The 20,772-nt window shown below is 40.0% G+C and overlaps 3 protein-coding genes across 3 annotated transcripts; all 3 read left to right on the top strand.

Annotated features, from left to right (window-relative positions):
• The first annotated feature begins 4,442 nt into the window (after positions 1-4,442).
• LOC131681243 (uncharacterized) lies at positions 4,443-5,389 on the top strand. The gene is made up of 4 exons (XM_058961953.1): positions 4,443-4,601; positions 4,653-4,804; positions 4,865-4,972; positions 5,064-5,389. Exons 1-4 carry the CDS (start codon positions 4,443-4,445, stop codon positions 5,221-5,223), a joined length of 579 nt encoding a protein of 192 aa, XP_058817936.1. The 3' UTR covers positions 5,224-5,389.
• Positions 5,390-16,362: 10,973 nt separating this feature from the next.
• LOC131681245 (uncharacterized) lies at positions 16,363-17,449 on the top strand. Its single transcript, XM_058961955.1, has 3 exons — positions 16,363-16,609; positions 16,667-17,040; positions 17,105-17,449. Exons 1-3 carry the CDS (start codon positions 16,472-16,474, stop codon positions 17,265-17,267), a joined length of 675 nt encoding a protein of 224 aa, XP_058817938.1. The 5' UTR covers positions 16,363-16,471; the 3' UTR covers positions 17,268-17,449.
• A 35-nt stretch (positions 17,450-17,484) lies between these two features.
• On the top strand, positions 17,485-18,310 carry LOC131680557 (uncharacterized). Its single transcript, XM_058961272.1, has 3 exons — positions 17,485-17,625; positions 17,683-18,077; positions 18,133-18,310. Exons 1-3 carry the CDS (start codon positions 17,485-17,487, stop codon positions 18,308-18,310), a joined length of 714 nt encoding a protein of 237 aa, XP_058817255.1.
• The last annotated feature ends 2,462 nt before the right edge of the window (positions 18,311-20,772 follow it).

Raw genomic sequence — 20,772 nt, forward strand, 5'->3', positions numbered from 1 at the left:
AATCCGTGAACCAAGTTATTTGCATGAATGTTTAAATACATGCAAACATCTTTTTTCTGTAAATCACTACCAGCTAGTGGGAGATAGAAAGGTTAACACACACACACACATTACGTATTGTTCAATTAACATTTCAAAATCGAAATTTTGGAATTTGTTTTTCTGGATCCGCTCCTGTCCGACGAACATCTTTCGATGAACCGATTCGTTTGATGTTGGATCATCGAAAGCGATGATCAGCGATTTTGTCGAACGACACGCCCATCGGAGTTACGTTAGAATTAATAAACAAAAAACAATAATCAGCTGATCAAAAACGTCTCATAGGTTGCCTTATATTGTTGTCCGTGCACGGTATTGAACTGGCACTGAAACCGATTCGTGCGTCGTTCACGGACGCCAATATTCTTTCATACACCTCAGGTGCGGTGCCGTTCCGGCTATATCACCCTGATATGCGTTCAAGGTAAAGACTAATACTTAATTGTGGTCTTGGATGTCCAATTTAGTCGAATCCGATATGACTTCCAATTTCTTCTCCATGGTCAAATACAAAAAAAATGGGGCACGTAAAATTTCGGCTGCTGAAAAATTCAGTGCGATACTGGCGAATAATATAAAAAAACCTCGAGCGCCAATACATACACTTTCAGCCACGCTAAAAATTCTTTGCAGCACCGGAGGAAGCAACCGATAAGATTTTTCGAAAGGCTTGACAATCCTTTTACCTGTTATCTAATGCGTGTTGCTAAAATATTTTTTTCTAATTTATGCCGTAATCGAGATGTGTCGATACTACAGAAAAAAAACTACAAATTGTTCCACTCAAGATAATTTACCCTAACTTTCCAAAAGTACACATACAAATGTAGCGAATGCAGTGGTCTTAATCATATGTCAATGCTATAAATATACAAGAATCGAAAACAATTCTATATATGGACTTAGATGGGTTTTTGCAACGGTTTTTTGAGTGGCAGCGTATTCATTCATAAATAGTCTTTGTAGTATATACCTATCAGGAGATTAAAAGTAAGATAGGCTGAGTGGAATTGAATCATGTAAAATAAATAAATTGATCGAACGTAAATAATAAACTTTCGTTGTACTTTCCATCGATTCGCGTAAATTTGTTGCGGCTGTTCACAACGCTGATGTATTCTATATGGGCTGTTCAATTTTACATCAGCGACTGAAACAGATCGATCGCAATGCTGAGATGCAGTTCCATTTTTCGTACACTTCTTTGAATCAGATTTAGAACAGCTCAACTACTCTGTTTTAAATTTTACACAATTTAAAACACGAATAGAACACTGTTTTAAATATTTTTCATTAGTGTGTGTGTGCGACTGACAGCAAAAAAAAACAATATGATTCACATAGGTGATAAACACTAAAAAAATCGAATAAGCAATATTTTGAACAGGTGGCTAAGTCATCGCATTGGGAACACCGTGTTCTAGATGTAATTTCACAGATCCGTCATTTTGAAACAAATTTACATCACGGCATTGCGAACAGCCTAAGAAAGTTTTCGTCTTTGCGCAACGAAAGCACAGATTGCTATCATGCAGGCTACGCATGCAACCGCTAACAAATTGGATATACCTACCTATCTACCATTCGCCTCAAACATTTAACCTAAGCGAATGGTGTTCAGCTGTACAATGCAGGAATCAAACAGCTCTGTGTACTCACACACATGTCCGTAAACGAATGGAAGATACACACAAAGCAAAAAGAGTCAACGCTGATGAGGATGGGTAGAGCGAAAGAGACCACTAGTACCACTGCGCTATGCCCATAACCATTGTGACAGACTTTTCAATCAGCTATACTGGCTGTTAAAACGTGCAGGGCAATGATCTTCTTCGTTTGCCGTTTATCAGGCAACTGAGCTTATCCGGCCAAATCCGTTCTTTAAATAGTCAATGATGACGTCATTCACAAAAGCATTGAGCGCTATGTACATAAATCTGTCGTGCCAGACTTGGGATGCGCTACCTTCTGTGTGCAAATTCGTGGTATTTTGACTATGTTATACGTTATTTAAATTTTTAATGCCATGATATCGAAAATCTATGGGTTTATCTATTGGAAATTCTTAGAAGTATTTCTGAGCGATATGTGCAAAAAAATTAAAAATTTGTCTTGAGATGGCTTAATTATATGCGCTTTGAATTGGATCACTTTTCGTTACATACCATTTTTGTAGAATTTGCAAAGTGCACTCCCATATCGAAAGCAAAGACGTAGTCCTACGTCAAAACTAACAATTAAACGATTTAAAATTTAAATCGAAACATAGAGATGTGAGCAGGTATTGTACCACAGGAGCTAACACACTTCACAACAATCCTCGAACATTTATACTAGTTGCTACCAACACGTACGCGTCAATCGGAACTGACTGGAGGTGGTGCCGGGCTTAGAAGCAAATTACATTGTTGGGGTCACTTGGACCAGGACCATCGTATACCGTAGAGTACAGTACTAAAAGTTTACCACGCTAATCCTACAAGTCCACCTTTGAAAAGTGCCGCTTGATCGAAGCACAAAACTTTATTGCGGCATATCTGATTTGAAATCCGCAGTGCCTCGGAGCGTTGACCTCGACAGACGGAACGCCACGTTGTCACCTAGTCAGTGCCCAGACGGCTCACTGTGCATTAATTCATGATTAAATATATTGTCACTACCTCGCGAGCTCCGATTTGTAACCCGTATCGAGTCTGAGGAAATTATCAAACCATCAGAAAAGCTAATATATTTAGAACACCGCATTGGCACGAAGTGTCGAAGAGGTGTCCCGGATACATGTGACTAACGCCGACCGCCTTCATAACGCGGAACAGCAACGAGACAACACGGAGAACCCGCTATACACACACTACATGATAGTGTCAACATGAGTAATTTTGTACACTAGTCATAAAACTGTTTGGATAAAGATTTAGGACTTAGATTTGGAAATTTAGAATAGGTCGGAACCAACAGCATAAGTCATTAAAAAAAATTTAGAAAAAATAACATAATATTGAGTTTATAAAATTTAATTTTAGATACATTTTGACAGATGAAAATGAAAACATCATTGTTGCACTTTCGTGCCATCTTGAGGTCTACATCCAGCTTTAGATCGCAAATCCACTGTCGAACTCACGGTAAACATGGATTGGAGAGTATGCGAGAAAAAAAACATAGCGACCACCAGGCAATTCGCTACTCTATCGACCGACGGAACGCTGCTGCAGCATGGAGAAAGATGACCGGCGAACGAAAGCGGAAGACGAAAGCCTTCAACAAAGATCTCTTTGAAGATGCACTTCGACCAGATAGAGGGACCTAATTTCCACACCTGACTGGTTGGCTCGGTTCCGGGAGAACTTCTCTTGCCGGGGCGTTCTTCGTCGGAATAGGATATGATCCATCGTCGGAGACTAGATCGAGTAGTTCGCAAACAGGTCGGGAATTCAACGGGGAAGTAGTGCTAAATGGCACAAGAGAGCCGAAAGGCTCAGTAAATTGGACAGTTTGAAGTTTGCCACCCTTGTAGGGGAAGAGCACAAATTTTCGACCCACAGCTAGCTTTCCTACTGCCATACAGAATGTTCTACGTTGTGTGGTTGGTCGAAAACTAGAAGTGTGTCGAGGAGAGGTACTGTAACCCCTCTGATCGAACTAACTATAAAGTAGTTGGATTGAAGGAATCAGGTTCCGTGCAAGTGCAGTTGTTTTAGCGGATTGGCTGCCAAAACTCGTTCCCTGAGTTGTTGGTTACTGTACACGTTTTTCCTGCTCCGGGTGGTTTTGACATTTTTTTGCTCTCTAAAAAACATATACATACTCATGCACACATTTGCCGATCTCGACGATCTGAGTTGAATGGCCGTCCGAGCCTCGGTTAAAAAGTTGGTTTTTAGATCGATTTTACATCCTTTCTATGCGGGAAAGGATATAAAATCGCTTTTTAAGAATTAGCTGCAGTGAAAGAGTTTCAGGCCAAAGTTCTATTGACTTTCACTTTTGTGATACTACTTATTACTCCACATTTTCACTGACCATTTAGATATACCCTTAACTTGATACTGGACAGTAAATTGTATCACTTTTAAAGACCGCTGCTTGAGCCTGAAACAGGTTCACATCTCAAATTCTTTTTAATTTAGTACGACACTTTCTTCCGTTATATGATATGTATACCAATTGCAATGTCAGTAGTGACAATCTCAGAAGGTGAAATCAGATTGATAAACCGGAAAGTTTACCGTTCGGATTAAAACGCCACACAGTTAGGCGCGGAAGTCGCAACGAAATCGTGTGAATTGCTCATGTAAACAGACAAAGCTTCACTTTTCCTCGGGAATAACATATCTCGCTTTCACAGATTAAAATACATATTGAACTGAGAATTGGTCGCATTCGGTAAGGCGAGAATAATGAAACTGGCGTGGTGTGTTCTCCTAGTCACGCTAGTGATGAACGTTTCGACTGTGATTGGTTCTTCCGACATGGAAAGTAGTGATTACAGTAATTCTACGAAAGTTCTAACCCGCCGAAAACGATATTTAATTTTCCGTGACATATCGAGAGGATTTGTAGGTACAATTTTGATGGGTGTGAGTTCTAAATAATTTTTTTTAACGTAGGTTCGTGTCAATATTAAGGACAGAATGGCAGACAGCACAAACATCTGGGCCCAAGGTGTTGGATACCGTTTGAACGTTGAATACAACAATCCACCCGGACTCAGAATTACCAAACGCGACCTGCATAACTCGATTGAGGAAATGTTACAAACGTTTGTATTTTTGATATAAAATTTAGAAAATTTATTCTATTATTATTGCACGATCCCCAGGCATGGCTTTGATGGAAGAGCGTGTATTTTGCGAACCTTCTGTGAGATATCGAAAATGGTTACACCAGCCAGTGGATTTGTTTTCAAGCTATTCAAAAAAATATTCGCGTAAGTGCCTTTTTGTATCCATACTGTTGCTACTATCGTGCTTATTGTTCTAATCCATAATCAATATTGATACTTAACTGTATGTGTACAGACATCCCAGACCAACTGACGTTAGTTCCACCGGTTCTAATAGTTTACCCCAAGGCGATGAAATTTACTTTCCGTATCTCAAATCGAACGATTGCGAGGAGCTGGAACGTCACTGTCCGATATCGCAGCTGGAATTACCAGAAGGAAGTGAAGAGCGATGATGGCGAGAAATGTTTACTAGTGTCCTGTACCAACAATCAACATCCGGGCTCTGCAATGCTCTAAACATATTTTCTTTGTTAGATCCGGTTATGGAAAAAATATCACTTACTTTTGCCTTTATACTAACAAGAAGACTTCGGATACAATACAGATGGGAAGATGTAATTTATAAGGAAAAGTATCGAATATCGGTTGACGTACTATTGGAGAAAAGGTTGAATGCCGTTTTGCTGCTGCTGTGTGGTATTCAGTGCTAAAATAAAGCGGTGTGTAACCTATTTTTAATTTTTAATTGCTGATTATATCGTTAGCTTGATCATTATCTCATTGGAAAATATATTTTTTGAGCGAAAACCCCTCCACCATACAGTGAGATTGGGTTCCAAAAATATAGATCAACCATCTACCAATTCCCTAGAATTACCAACATCATCCAGCAGAACAAGGCGCTTCAGATGACATTAATAAATATCGACAGTGTGTGGCATGATGGTCTGGTGTATGTGCTGCATAGCCGATTTTCTAATATGTTTTACAAAGATCATTAAAAATTACCTTTCAAAACATTTCAAGTGTCTGTCAAATGTTATTTCATATAAATTGATCATCTCTTCAGGTATGTCCCAAAGAACTGTCCTTGGACTCATTCTGTACATCACAAAATATTTCACACATTCCCGTCCCTTGCTAAGTGAATGTTCACCTTGCTTAAGCCATAGGTTCGATGCAGGTCAGTCGACGTATGGCTGCTCCAACTGATGGAGCTAAGAACCGTGCACAACTTTTTGCTTCCCTTCTGCCAACTACTCCTCCATAGTCTGCAGATTACAGTTAATGTTAAAGTTGTAGTTAAAGTTGCGATCCGCAGCACATATTCCGGTGCAAAGTGAATATTCCAAGCGCCGACTGAGGATTGCGCATTTCTGCTTGTATAAACGCCTTTCTCAATTTTCTCTCAAGATCTCCCAGGTCAGTCCGGCTCGATTTGATGGCACCGAAGGTGTAGGTCACCACCGGGATAGCAAACGTGTTGATTGCTCTGACCTTATTCCCCGCGTCCAGGAAAAACTTTAAGACACAGTGCACTTGATTCAAGAACGTATCTCGGAGCTCAAGTTTGATGCCGGTGTGGCGAGCACCGGGGAGCTGCCGGAATCCGAGATGTTCCAAATCATCTCGCCTTCGATGATGTCATAGCCATCAATCGCACTGATAGTAACTGAATAGATCGGCGTATATTTAGACCATGCCGATGCCACCACTGATCTTTATGACTAGTTTAATGATTACACCTAGTCGTTCCCTTAAATCAGCATAGATCTTGAGATCGTCCATGTAGAAGGTATGGGCCACCTCTTCTTGTGAGTTTTCTCCATAGCTTATCTGATAGCCATGCCGTTTAGATTGAGTGTCCTACTGAGGGGGTTCATCGCCAAACAAAACCATCCAGCTCCATCTTTGTCGATCTTGGGAGGCTTCCTTCCAGTTCCCTCGCACGTTCAGGGATCTCAGGTCCTCTTCCACTGCGTACAGACAACGTGTTCGTGGCCTACCACGAAGTCCTCTTCTTGGCTCTTTGCAGAATATTGTTTTTTTTCAATTCTTTCTTCCGACATTCGTACCACATGGCCAGCCCATTGCAGTCTACCGTGTTTTATTTGTTTAACAATATCCGCAGTTTTGTATACTTGGTACAACTCATGATTCATGCGTCTACGCCACACTGCATTTTCATCTATCACGTCGAGGATTGACCGCAACACTTTACGCTCGAAGACTCCGAATGCTCTCCTATCTGCCTCTCTCAACGTCCACGCTTTGTGACCATAAAGAGCGACAAAGAGGATCAGTGTCTTGTATAATGCGAATTTTATTGACATTTCCAGGTTGCTGGACCTAAGTTGGTTACGTAAACCGTAAAAGGCCTGTTGGCGGCTACGATACGCCTTTTTACCTCACGGGAAACATCGTTGTCGCAAGTCACAAGTGTACCAAGACAAACGAATTCTTCGACGACTCCAAACACCTCGAAACCAACACCACTAGACCTGCCTCTTTCTTTACCTGTGATCATGTACTTTATCTTGGCTTAGTTGATGACGCAAATCCAAGGAACATTTGTGATCTTGTGATGATAGTTCCGTTCTTTTGCACACCAACTCTCCTGATAGCTGCTTCAAGAGCAATATTGAACAGCAAATTTGAAAGTGCTTGACCTTGCTTCAGTCCACTTAAGATCACAAATGAGGTTGAAATCTCATCTGGAATCCGAATACTTGATTTTGAACCATCCAACGTCGCACGTATCAGTCTAATCAGTTTCGCCGGAAAACCATGTTCTGACATCAGCCCTCATGAAAGCCAGCCAGGTATTCGCCGACGAAGAATTCCTCATGCGATCTCATACTGCTAATCATGATACGCCACAGTAATTTGTGCGCCGAGTTCAGTAGAGATATCCCCCTGTAATTTATCGCACTCCAGTCTGTGCCCTTTCTTGTAGATAGGAGAAATGAGTCCATCCAGCAAACTAGCAGGCAATTCTTCGTCCGCCTATATTCTTAGAATAATGCAATGGATTATTTTGTGCAGCTGCTCACTACCGCGTTTGAGAAGTTCAATCGGGATCTCGTCCTTCCCAGCAGTTTCACCGATTTTCAGCTCACGTATAGCGTTCTTAACCTCGTCTAGTGTTGGTGGACCCACAGCTTGTCCGTCATTTTGTAATGCTTATCCTGTTCTTAGATACACTTTCACTTCAGCCATCCAACAAAACATCGAAATGCTGCTTCCACCTGGCAGTTACCATTGTTTTGTCTGTCAGCAAATTTTTCTCTCGGTCATTGCACATAACGATCACTGCCGCCGATTTATGCCGTGATCCGTTGACAGTTGCATAAGATCTCCGCATATCATTCCGGTCCATGCTTTCTTGCGCTTCAGCAATCACACTTTCTTCGTGCTGCATTTTCTTTTCGCGGTGGAATCGTTTCTCGGCATTTCTCGTTTCCCCGTACCGCTCACTGTTGAGACGTGTACCAGCCACTAGCATCCGGTTCCTAGCCGCATTCTTCTCGTTCGTCACTCTCTGGCACTCTTCATCGAAACAATCGCTTCGTTGATGCCGCTGAGCTGTGCCTATCACTGCACTATGGTACCAAAGCTGTATTTAGGAAGACAAAACTGTTTGCGCCTAAACCGTTGGTTTTAGATATGTAGTATCTTCGGCAAGCTTTCTTATAACTTTCTTGCCGATTTTTTTATATTAGTTGAATTAGGGCCCAAGTAACAATTGAAGTTTTATAGCACGCTACAAGTGCAATCTAAGTTTTATCAGTGGCTATAAAACTATCATAAAACCACAATTGTTACTAGGGGGTGGTCCTTGTGGTTGGGGTGTTCAACGTATCAACTTCTTAGATATGTAAAATTCAGCTACATAATGTTCTGCAAAGTTATAAATCAATCACATTGGAGCATCTTTTCTGAAGGGTAGGTAGGGTGGCTCTTTAAAAATTGGTTTTCTATTAATATCTTTTTATGTGTTAATTTCTCGCCAATTTTTTATTCTAGAGGTTTTTAGAACTTTTGTAAATACACATTTTTGCCGAAGCAATGAAGTTTCTATCTCTTTTGTTTGCATAGTTACAGGCGATTTTCAATACAAAAATGGTTTTTTTCAAAGCTATATATCTTCCAACATTGCAAATGGATTTTCAATATTTTAATTTCATTTGAAAGATCGAAACTTTTCTAGTTATCGGTGAAAAAACTGCGGGAGCGTTATTTCTGTAAAAAAATAATTAATTTTTGAAAATGGTGTATTTTTCAACAAAAATCGTTCATAACTTTTCAAATAGATGAGATAATAACTTTGTTACTTCACCAAAAATATTCGCCATAAAAAGTTCTAAAAGTGCTGCAAACAAAGTATTTACGGTAAATCAATGTCTGAAGTGACAAATGAGAAATAGTGATTTTAAGGGGTCACGTTTTCATCACTCAATCTCTTATGGTAAAATCAACTGAGAAATAGTCATTGTGTGTGATAATACCAAAAGTCATAGAAAATCTATTGAATATGTGACACTTTTTGAAAACACAACATTCTACCGTACAACTATATGTTAGCGTGAATTTACAATAGTGTTAATAGTGTACTATAGTAAACTCTAAATAAATCTATTACGTGGCCAATAAAGCAACCGTCATCATGCATTATATAGATGCTAGGGAATTATGCTTTATGAGTTATTTTACCAGTTCGCGGTTAGCGATTTTCAGACCTCTTACTTATTTATTTTGAAGTAACAAAAAATTGTTAACCTTTCCTTAACTTACCCACAGCCGTAATTATAGTCGATAATTAATTTATAGTTTCAAACATTGCATAAATGTTGACAAAGCATACAATAATTTCCGCTGCTATGAATAACAAACTCGTTTCAAGATTTTATTTTAAGATAACAAGACGTGAACAAAAGCATTTTCTTTTTAGCACTCGTTTTGAGGACTAGTCCAAACCAAAAAGGATTTACTTAAGTGATCATAGATAAGTTTTGTTGGCCGATTTAGAATTAACGATAGTTTGCAGATAACACTACTGTAAATCCACTGTACCATTTAGATGTACCGTAGACTGTTCTTTCAAAAACGTTTACAAATCCGATAGAATTGCCAAGACATTTGGCATTATCACACACAATGACTATTTCTCAGTTGATTTTACCATAAGAGATTGAGCGATGAAAACGTGACCCCTTAAAATCACTATTTCTCATTTTTCACTTCAGACATTGATTTACCGTAAATACTTTGTTTGCAGCACTTTTAGAACTTTTTATGGCGAATATTTTTGGTGAAGTAACAAAGTTATTATCTCATCTATTTGAAAAGTTATGAACGATTTTTTTTGAAAAATACACCATTTTCAAAAATTAATTATTTTTTTACAGAAATAACGCTCCCGCAGTTTTTTCACCGATAACTAGAAAAGTTTCGATCTTTCAAATGAAATTAAAATATTGAAAATCCATTTGCAATGTTGGAAGATATATAGCTTTGAAAAAAATAATAAATTTGAAATATTTTTGTATTGAAAATCGCCTGTAACTATGCAAACAAAAGAGATAGAAACTTCATTCCTTCGGAAAAAAATGTGTATTTACAAAAGTTCTAAAAACCTCTAGAGCAAAGTATTGTCTAGAAATCAACACATAAAAAGATATTAATAGAAAACCAATTTTTAAAGAGCCACCCTACCTTAAATATTGCAAAAATCATAGCACATGAACCATTAGAGATAGTCACATAGTTTCTTCAGAAAAGTTGCTTCTGTTTGATTTATTTATAACTTTGTGGAACATTATGTAGCTTAATTTTACATATCTAAGAAGTTGATACTTTGAACACCCTAACCACAAGGACCACCCTAATTCAACTAATATAAAAAAAATCGGCAAGAAAGTTTGCCGAAGATACTATATATCTAAAACCAACGGTTTAGGCGCAAACAGTTTTGTCTTCCTAAATACAGCTTTGGGACCATAGTGCACTGCTCGCGCCGTTATAGTCATAGCTTCGTGGACAGTCCCCCACATGCTGTTGACATTGCCAGTTACGTTGGTCTCATCTATCCACTCATCCAGTTTCTGGCGATACTCAGTTGCTACAGCTTCCGCCAAAAGACGTTACTACTACTTGGGTACTACTGATTGCCATCCCCTAGCAGTAACGAAAGTTACAAGCCGCAGGCCATTATCATTGGTAGCAGGATGAAGGCTCTGCGTACCAATAATTAGGTGAAAGAATTCCCTCTCAACCTGTGCGTTGGCATCTCTGATGACTATTTTAATATCTTGTCTTGGGCAATTTCCGTAGGCTTTATCTAGGCTCTCATAGAATGCATCTTTCATATCATCGGGCTTTTCGTTAGTTGGCACATAAATACTGATCAGGCTGTAGTTGCAGAACTTGCCCTTAATTCTTAACACACAGATTACCGTCGTTTATCGTCTTCCACCGAATAGCTCGCTTCATCTGCGTCCCTATCACTATGAAACCAACGCCATGTTCTGCTCTTTCACCACCGCTGTAGTAGATGTGGTATCTGAATGAAGTGTTTGCAATGGGGTCCACCGCTCTGTATTCGCGTTCTCACGTTTACCGTAATCGTACTTCTTGTATTGCTGCCATGCACACGCCAACATTACGCAGTGCGCAAGCCATGAGCCCTGCGTGTGCGGGTTCATTCAAAGTTCTTACGTTCCAAGATCCTAATTTCCAATCGTTACCCTTTATTCGTTGCCGTATACCCAGTTCGTGTTTTCTTCTACTCTTGCCTTTCATGGTGTTTTGGATATGGATATATATATATATATATATATATATATATATATATATATATATATATATATATATATATATATATATATATATATATATATATAAATATATATATATATATATATATATATATATATATATATATATATATATATATATATATATATATATATATATATATATATATATATATATATATATATATATATATATATATATATATATATATATATATATATATATATATATATATATATATATATATATATATATATATATATATATATATATATATATATATATATATATATATATATATATATATATATATATATATATATATATATATATATATATATATATATATATATATATATATATATATATATATATATATATATATATATATATATATATATATATATATATATATATATATATATATATGGTTTAAAAAGCTTCAAACGCCTGGCCTGTATTGTATTGGCACTGTGTGGGACTCACGTTCGTCCTTAACAACTAAAACTATCCTTACTTTCACGCCCTTTTTCCCACGGAACTACGTCAAGGTATTACTTCGTGGGGTGATCGTTGTTATTTCGTCGCACCTCTTTCTTCTGCTCTGTCTCGGAACCTCACTTGGTTCATGGAATGGCTCGACCTATGAGCTTTGATTTAGCTCTCGATTCTTCTCTTACTTCTTGTCTTCATCTATTACGTCGCCATTAGCTCTCGTCCCCGTGAGCCGAATAGGTGCTGATTCCTTGAGCCATTTAGCTCATGCTTCTGTGAGTCATTCAGCTCCCCGCCTTCGATCTACTTGGATAGTGCCCAACGGTTAACTTACCCTACTCCCACTGAGAGTTCTCCGATAATGGAATTTCTCTCGGTACCGGTGTTTGTTTCGTGAGCCAATTAGCTCCCCTTTTCGTCACGATTCTGTTGAGTATTCCACGGCGGCGAATCTACCGTGAATTTCCCGGCGGTAGATTATTCCCGATACCGACGTACGTTTCTGTGAGCCATTAAGCTCCCCGCTTCGTCTACTCGGTCTAGTTCCCGGCGGTGGACCTAGCCTACTCAACGGGCCAGCCAATAGATGCTGAATTGCATCCAGTGATTCCGGGTGGAGCGTAGCTCCTGGTTCTCTGGCGCCCCAACGACCCACTTTTATCTATTCGACGCGGTCTACTCATCCCCGGCGGTGGATCTAGCCTACTCACCAGCTACCCGGTAGGTGTCGAAGTCGGTTCGGTGTTTCGGGGGAAGCCTGACGTTTAGTTCGCTGGCGCCCGAAGACCAGAAACCAGTGCTACATCGCGTTCTACTAAACTAGTTCCTGGCGGTGAACCTAGTCTACACTGTCGGAGAGTTTCCCGGCGACGGAATTTCTCCTGAAACCCGATTTGGGGTTCCACGGCGGCCTTCTAGCCAATGACGCTATTTTTGGTCCCTACACCACTTCTTCTGTAGTTCGGAGACTATACTAGTAACCACTCTGTTGACCGCGTCCCAGATATGCTCGTCGCGGCACATCTCTTCGACGATATTGTCTGATATAACAGACATACCCCTTCGGACTTCTTCGAACCTGGGGCATTCGAAGACCATGTGTTCCAGTATCTCTTGCACGTTCACACACTCCGGGCAAAGGGATGACGAAGCGTGTTCAAACCGATGTAAATATTTCCGGAAGCATCCATACCTGGACAAAAACAGCGTCAAATAGAAGTTCACCTCTCAATGTTTCTTATGTACCCAAGCAGACACATTTGGGATGAGTCAATGGGTTCACCTTCCTTTCTCCGTGTTATCCCACTCTTGCTGCCACTTAGCCAACGAGTCCGCTCGGACCAGTGTCCCTGTATTACGTGCATTTCTCCGCTGGTAATATTTCACGTCCTCAGCCAGAGTGATGCAGATGGGGATCATTCCGGCAATTACGCATACCGCCTCCGACGATATCGTGCTGCATGCACCCGCGACACGAACAGCCATTAGGCGAAACGTGCTTGTCAACTTCGTCCGGTTTCGCTTTGAGTTCAGCGCAGTAGCCCAGGCCGGTACGCCATACCTTAGTATTGAGGATGACACGCCCGCCAGGAGACGTTTCGCGCTGGCTCTTGCTCCTGCGTGATTCGGCATGATCCTTGCCAATGCGTTAGTTGTCCTCGAAGGCTTCTCACATACATAATCGACATGGCGTTGTAATTTAACCGATCGTCGACCATCATACCCAGGTGCTTCCGCGCACGCGTCGATGGGATGGATTGTCCCCCGACGCTGATCTCGACACGCTGGATTTTTTTTGCGGTTGCTGACCAGCACTACCTCGATCTTATGGTGAGCCAGCTGAAACTTGACGTTAGCCATCCAGATTTCCACGATGTATATTGTCTCTGCCGTCAACATCTCCACCTCCTCGGGTCTTGCTGGTTATCGTCAGGACAACATCATCTGCAAAGCCGACGATCTCGACTCCTCTGGGTAACTCCAGTGTTAACACTCCGTTGTATATTATATTCCATGTACTCCCGAGGTGTTTTTTTTTACAATGGAGAAGACCTTTACGTCCTAGCCCAGTACACGTGCTATTGGTAGGGTCCAATCTACCACACGGGGTGCACTGGGGGCGTGTCGGGCTCGAATGGTGACGCTGCCATTAATACCGACTAAACTCCATTGGGCTCCGCCATCATTCCTCCCAGGAACTACCTCGCGGTATTACTTCGCGGTTCTCCCGAGGTGTGTATGTATGTATGTGTATGTGTTTGTGTGTATGGGGAAAAAATATCATCTCTGTTTCTCAGAGATGGCTGAACCGTTTTCTCAAAGTCTTAGTCACTTAGTCTCAAATGAAAGGTACAAACTTTTCATCGGCTTCTATTGAATTTTTCATTGATTGGACGGCGGCCACACAGCAAATTCCTATATAAACTGAAATGAATAATTCTCAAAGGGGGATAGTAAAGGAAAAATCGAATTTGTATTTTTGATGCCAAATGACTTTAAAATCCATGAAACGTCGAGATGTGACGCAACATCGTAAAAAAATTGACTTTTTTGGGCTTTGGCACATTTTTGCCTTTCTCATTAGAGATGGTCGGGTTTCAATTTTTTCGAACCCGAGAGCTTGAAAATTGAGAAACCCGAACCCGACCCGAGCCCAAAATTCTAAAATTTTAAAAACCCGAGCCCGACCCGAGCCCGAAAATTTTAAAATTGAAAAGCCCGAACCCGACCCGAACCCGAGAATGAATATTTTGTAAAACCCGAACCCGACCCGAACCGGAGAATTTCAAAATTCGAAAAACCCGAACCAGAAAATTTATAATTTGAAGAAATCCGATCCTAACCCATCTTATTAATGCGAAGAATCAACCAAAGATCCCGAATATTTCAAATTTTAAGCACCGAGTTGGATCATAGGCTCATCTAAGAATTATAGAATCACTCGAACTTGAAGTAGCACCTTACACGATAGTTATATCTGCATATGGCAAAACTCTTAATGAACTTCGAATTTGTAATGTTCTAAGAAATCTTTAAATCGTCGAAATCTTAACCGGAAAGTAGTCCAAAAACCCGAACCCGACCATCTCTATTTCTCATATAGAAAGGTTATGCAATCCCTCTGAATATCGTCAAACTAGTCCCAAATTTCTTTTTGACTTATATAGGTTTTCTAGATTTTAACAGGGGCTTACCTAGGAGTATACGGTGAGGGGTTGTTCCCCCTCCCACATAACACACCACCCTTTGCGAAGCTCCCTCCCTCCCGTCAAGTCACTCCATCATGCCACCTTCCCTCACAGCCCCTCAGCAGATCCCCCTCAAACGACCACCTCAAGCACCCTCTCAGACCCACCCCTCTCGCATCCCAATCACCTTCACCTAGTAGGCATACCAAGATGGGCTGTGGGTTATTCATCCCCTTCACACATATACCCACGTATGATAAAAAAAATTCCGAAAGACAACATTGAGCTAATGCTTATAGAACCAATTAAATATTATGCGGACCCCTCGGATCCTCCTCCTGAATCCACCACCGATTTCAAATTTTTCAGCGTCAAAACATAGCATCTCAAGTTCGTGGCTGTCGATACAGGTCCACTATTATATTGAACATAACCAGCCATGGAATCGTAGTTTGGGCAAATGAGTGAGGTACAATTGCACAATTTGGTGGATTAGGTTTTTTTATTTTTTGAAGCAGTGTTATTTTTGATGAATTGCTAAAAATGTTAAAGTTTATTTAATAGAAATTTAAATAACTCATACCCTATTTGTAGTAGCTATACACTTTCTTCAACAATATTACGCCCCTGTATTCGGTTCAACTATTTGAAGTGTTTTGTATACTTTTAAAATTTTGTAGATATCCAGTTTTGATGTAAAACAAATATAGAATACTAAAAAATGCCCCTTTTACTAAATTTTAATGGCTTTGCCGCTCTCATGATCCAAAATTTGTACAAAATAAAGCATCAAACTTCTTCATTTGGATCTCCAGAAAAAATGCTGAAAATTATATGGCAATTCAGGAGCACTTCAACAGGCTTAAATTGGAATTTTCACCCAAAAAATTAAAAGTCTCCACCAGTAGGACCCGTTTTAGCTAATGCACTCCGAAGAAGAAAGTGGTCCTAATACCATAACCCTTCATTTAGAAGTGAGCTGGATGACATTTTTAACACTTTGAGACACCCTGCTGTACATGTCACAAAGCAAAAGAGGTTGTCGTTCTTCTTTCGTTCGCGTAATTACACAATTTATATTGTAAGCAACACCGCAAATATTGACCAAGTGCATAAATAAATGACAAACCATTTCAGCTTAGAATTTTCAACTCAAAACTAGTGCATTATGCATTCAGTCAGTGCTCAATAGCCATCGACTATGCATCACAAATTGGTACTGTTGTTGATCTACGTTGTGATCTGTACGCAAATTTCCACGTTTGCTGACAACTTCACCAGCTTGGATGCTGGTCGTCAGGGAAGAACATTTCTATATCCATTCTTTTCGCAAATGCAGGTAATCTACATTCTATCCTAACTGAACAAAACTAATAACAGATTCCACTAACTTTAGTTGTCGATGTGTACTGCTAGCCCACTCTTTGTGAGAAAATTCGGACAAGTAGCGGTCAACCTGGGCTTTCAAGTAATGTTCAACATGCCGTGGCGCTTGCAGGACTTCTACCGTCCCATGTACTGGGCTCGAGCGATCAGTGACATCGTAACCGGTCGTATCACACCTACCATGAGCGATGAAAGGTACAGCAGATTCCGACGAGAGGCTTCTGGTTTCACTGCTGGCCAGCTGTACGATGCGCTGGAGCAATATACCTCTGCGTTGGACTTCCACCGGGATTGTTTGGCCAAGAGTGTCTGCGAGTTGGCTCAAGTTCCTTTCAGTTTCGAGCGGGAAGATCTGATTCACGATGTAGTGCATCTTATCCTGACGTAAGGCTTGTGTCCGATAAATTTCTTTTCGATTTGTCATCAGTTTATTCACCAACAATTGTAGACCATCTGAACATCAATCGTTTCACATATCAGAGCAGCAGAAGAAAAATTGGTACGAAACAGCCGAAAACGCTGGACGAAGCGAACAGAATTGCGATGAAGTTTATCCCATGTGTGAAAAATCAATTCTCAGTACAATTAGTGTTGTCGAGAATGGTGAGTAAACATTAATCTGATCATGCGTGAAAAATGCTTTGAATTTTTTTGACACCGAAATTGATGACACTTACCTGGAAGAAAGTATTTCGCGTTCAGTCACGCGCTTTCGGCGCTTTTCACACATTTGGGCAAACAAACCAGTTTTGAAAGTGGGTTCAACACGTTTTTAAAACTGCAGTAATCGCTACAAGAGGGTCTGATCAAGTCGCACGGTTAATAAAAATGCGTGCTCTACAATTTTTAACATTCATCTTGTGGCTTAATTTAAAATGTTGTGTTAGTGGCACAAATTCCAACCAAAGCTTGTCTCGTGACATTGGTGAGGGTCGTAAGCTTTTATTTCCGTCTTTAAGTACTATGCAGGTTTGATTAACACTTTTAAAATTGTTATATTCTCGTAACGTTGGTAATTTATTAAAGCTTTCTTTATGCGTAAGTTCCGGAGGACCATTATTCACACCAAAGAAAGTTTACCCATATCGGCGGTTGGGTGTCAATCTAGGATTTCAAGTGAACTACAACTTACCATATCGGTTACAAGATTTCTATAAGTATCCTAACTGGGCGCGAGCAATGGTCGATATCATAAAAGGTCGAGTTATGCCTACGGAAGTAGTTACCAGCAGAGCAGTTCGGAAGCGACGATCCAACAGGCATTTGAGTGCCGGGGATATGTACCGAGCAATGGATGAATTATTGCAATTTTCCGGCTACGAAGAGGATTGCTTAATCAAGAGTGTTTGCGATCTAGCGCATAGTCCGTTTCATGATATCAAAAATGATTTTTACGCAGAAATACTGCATTTTTTGTTGACGTAAGTATTGTGAAAGTAATCTAGGTCACAGATGATAGGCAATTTTTTTTTCTAGGCCATCCGAACATCAATCATTTGAGATGCATGAAAACATGATGAAACACAAATATGAAACAGCCGAGCGACTGGGAAGAGAAGGTGCTGATTGTGATCTGTTATATCCAAAATGTCGAGTTTCGTTTCTTAGTACCATCACTGATTATGTAGATGAAAATAAATACAATTCAATTTAATGGGCTGACTTTTCACATTTAATCAATTAATGAACCATTGCCAATATACCATTATACTTTCAGGTAATATCGATAATTTAGTTACATACTGGGTTCGTAGTATATTTAGTCAGATTCTACATCTATAGAAGTATTATGAACATTTAGTTTTACATTCGTCCGGTCACTCTCGATCTTTCTAGTACGTGCAGTATATAGCGACACAGAATAGTTGTAATCCGCCTTCAAGGTTATCTTGCGCATTATCCGCATTTTCGAGGTTTTGGACTTTTTTCCTTTTTCATTTGTGTGTGTGTGTTAACCGTTAATCGACCAGTAGCAGTGTTTTGTTTTGTGAGTTGGCTGGATGCCGTTATCCAAGATAAGTATCGCTTTTATTTACGTTTCCTCTTCTTCTCTTACTGACGTGCACTGGATCTGTGCAAAAACGATTTCCCCTGACAATAGTTTGTCTCAAGAAGAGATGGAACTCGAAACAAAATCGATTCCCCGACTTAAGGTATATTCATGCTCGGCCTTACGTGATGTTCTTCCGGACCAAAGACAAAAAGTGTTTGAATTTACTGAAAATTTCTCGAGCTCTGACGGAACGATATTCGGCCGTCACAGGAATATTAAAAATTTACCCTGATATGCTTCGTGTGGTGGTAACTAGCTTGAATCAGGCGATATAGCTAGCTACGGGCTTGAAGAAAGAGCACATATATCAACTAACAGTCCTATCGGGTGACATTCGCCAGGTCTGCCGTACCTAACTACCTCCTCTTTGACAAGGTTCGTCTACCTGCCCACCTTTTTGTGCCACGGGTCATGAACTGTGCTAATTAGGAAGTGGCAGCACTGGTGAATCGCCCGGACGTGTTGTCGTTAACATCCAATATTTTTCAAAGTTTTTCAGTGATATACAATATATTCAACAGGAAAATGAAGTCAATCGTTTAGTAGGTGGTTTTTCCTGTTGAGTTACATGTTAGTAGGTTGAAATATCGAGAGAAAAGTGTGATTTCGCATAGAAATTTGTCGTCACAACTTTGCCTTTGAAGTATGTGAAGCAAGACACGAAAAAATACGCCCGTTCGTTCCACTTAACGCCTGCAGCGCTGCCTGGACCTGAGTAGCTGATGCAACAATTTCACGGATGGAGGAAAATTCTTCACAGAAATCGCATGAATTTATTTATTCAGAGCTGGTGAGATCGTTTCATATCATTTTTCAATGCTTATCTACCTTCATAAATATTTTCCTTTTTGTAAATACGTCCCAGAATCAAAAATATTTTTCATTCTGGAAGTGCGAATATATTGCAAATATCCAATTGATACGTGGATGTATTCGCGCGGGACTTATTGTATATGAAGGCGACATCAGAATATACGTCTAGGAACAGGCATTCTTGACATGGGTCGTTGGATGTACAATAGAGCTATCGCCTTTCATTTCCAGGGCCAAACATGTATTTGTATTTGTAAAAAATTTATTCATCTAACATTTAATGTCTTAATGAAATTTCCTAAAACTAGTGTGATTCAATTCGTCTTCTAAATCCAGATGCGGTGAGGTTAAAATCAAATAATTCGGAGAACTCGTTGAACCTCCCAACCATTGCGATGACAGGACTGTTGGCAGCATAGTCATTTGGTCTCATTTCAGGAACAAGCATCACAGCGGTCTTCATACGGCAGCAAGTTTTGCGGATCACTCCATGGCAAGAAACGCAGAGCATATCTGACAAACCATCTCTGAACGCCTTCCATCCTATTGATCCAAACAGCATGGTAAGGATTCCAAACGACATTTCCAAATTCTAGCATCGAACGCACTAATGTACAGTAAAGAGCTTTAAAACACAAAGGATCACGAAATTCGTTGGATATCTTAAACATGAATCCCAGTTGTCGATTGGCCTTGTCGATTGTAGCAGAGAAGTGACGATGGTAAGTTAGCTTATAATCCAGTATTACTCCAAGGTCTTTGATGTAGTTGTAGTTGATTTCCAGAAATATTATAATCAAAAGGGATGGTGTTCCTAGTGCGATGAAAGCTGATGACACTGCATTTGGGAATGCACAAAACCGTCATATTCCGCACACACCAGTCGTTAAGAGTATCCAGAACGGTTTGCAGTACCAGGCAGTCGGACTGATCACGAATTACGTAATATAGTTTAACATCGTCAGCGAAAAATAGTTTGCCACCAGGATTAAAAATACTAGCCACGTCATTAATAAACAGCGAAAATAGCAGCGGTCCGAGTGTACTACCTTGAGGAACTCCAGAGCTGCTGAAGCGACATATTGAAAAGTTGCGCGAGTGGTGTAGCCAAGATGTCCGTGCATTTTTTTAATACAGCTGCAGGCATAATACTCGGACCGGGATCAAAGGACGCTTTTGTCTTCTGGATAGCCGAACGAACCATTTCATCGTCGATGACGAAAACATCCATGCTGAAAATGTCAGAAGAG

This window comes from Topomyia yanbarensis, chromosome 2 (assembly GCF_030247195.1).
Source record: "Topomyia yanbarensis strain Yona2022 chromosome 2, ASM3024719v1, whole genome shotgun sequence".
Lineage (NCBI taxonomy): Eukaryota > Metazoa > Arthropoda > Insecta > Diptera > Culicidae > Topomyia > Topomyia yanbarensis.

Bases quoted from the DNA above. Each gene is read 5' to 3' on its own strand.
- LOC131680557 (XM_058961272.1), top strand. From the start codon at position 17,485: ATGCGTGCTCTACAATTTTTAACATTCATCTTGTGGCTTAATTTAAAA. The intron at 17,626-17,682 runs GTTTGATTAACA...AATTTATTAAAG, and splicing joins CGTCTTTAAGTACTATGCAG to CTTTCTTTATGCGTAAGTTC. The intron at 18,078-18,132 runs GTAAGTATTGTG...TTTTTTTTCTAG, and splicing joins ATACTGCATTTTTTGTTGAC to GCCATCCGAACATCAATCAT.
- LOC131681243 (XM_058961953.1), top strand. From the start codon at position 4,443: ATGAAACTGGCGTGGTGTGTTCTCCTAGTCACGCTAGTGATGAACGTT. The intron at 4,602-4,652 runs GTAGGTACAATT...TTTTTAACGTAG, and splicing joins GTGACATATCGAGAGGATTT to GTTCGTGTCAATATTAAGGA. The intron at 4,805-4,864 runs GTTTGTATTTTT...CACGATCCCCAG, and splicing joins ATTGAGGAAATGTTACAAAC to GCATGGCTTTGATGGAAGAG.
- LOC131681245 (XM_058961955.1), top strand. From the start codon at position 16,472: ATGCATCACAAATTGGTACTGTTGTTGATCTACGTTGTGATCTGTACG. The intron at 16,610-16,666 runs GTAATCTACATT...CACTAACTTTAG, and splicing joins CATTCTTTTCGCAAATGCAG to TTGTCGATGTGTACTGCTAG. The intron at 17,041-17,104 runs GTAAGGCTTGTG...CAACAATTGTAG, and splicing joins GTAGTGCATCTTATCCTGAC to ACCATCTGAACATCAATCGT.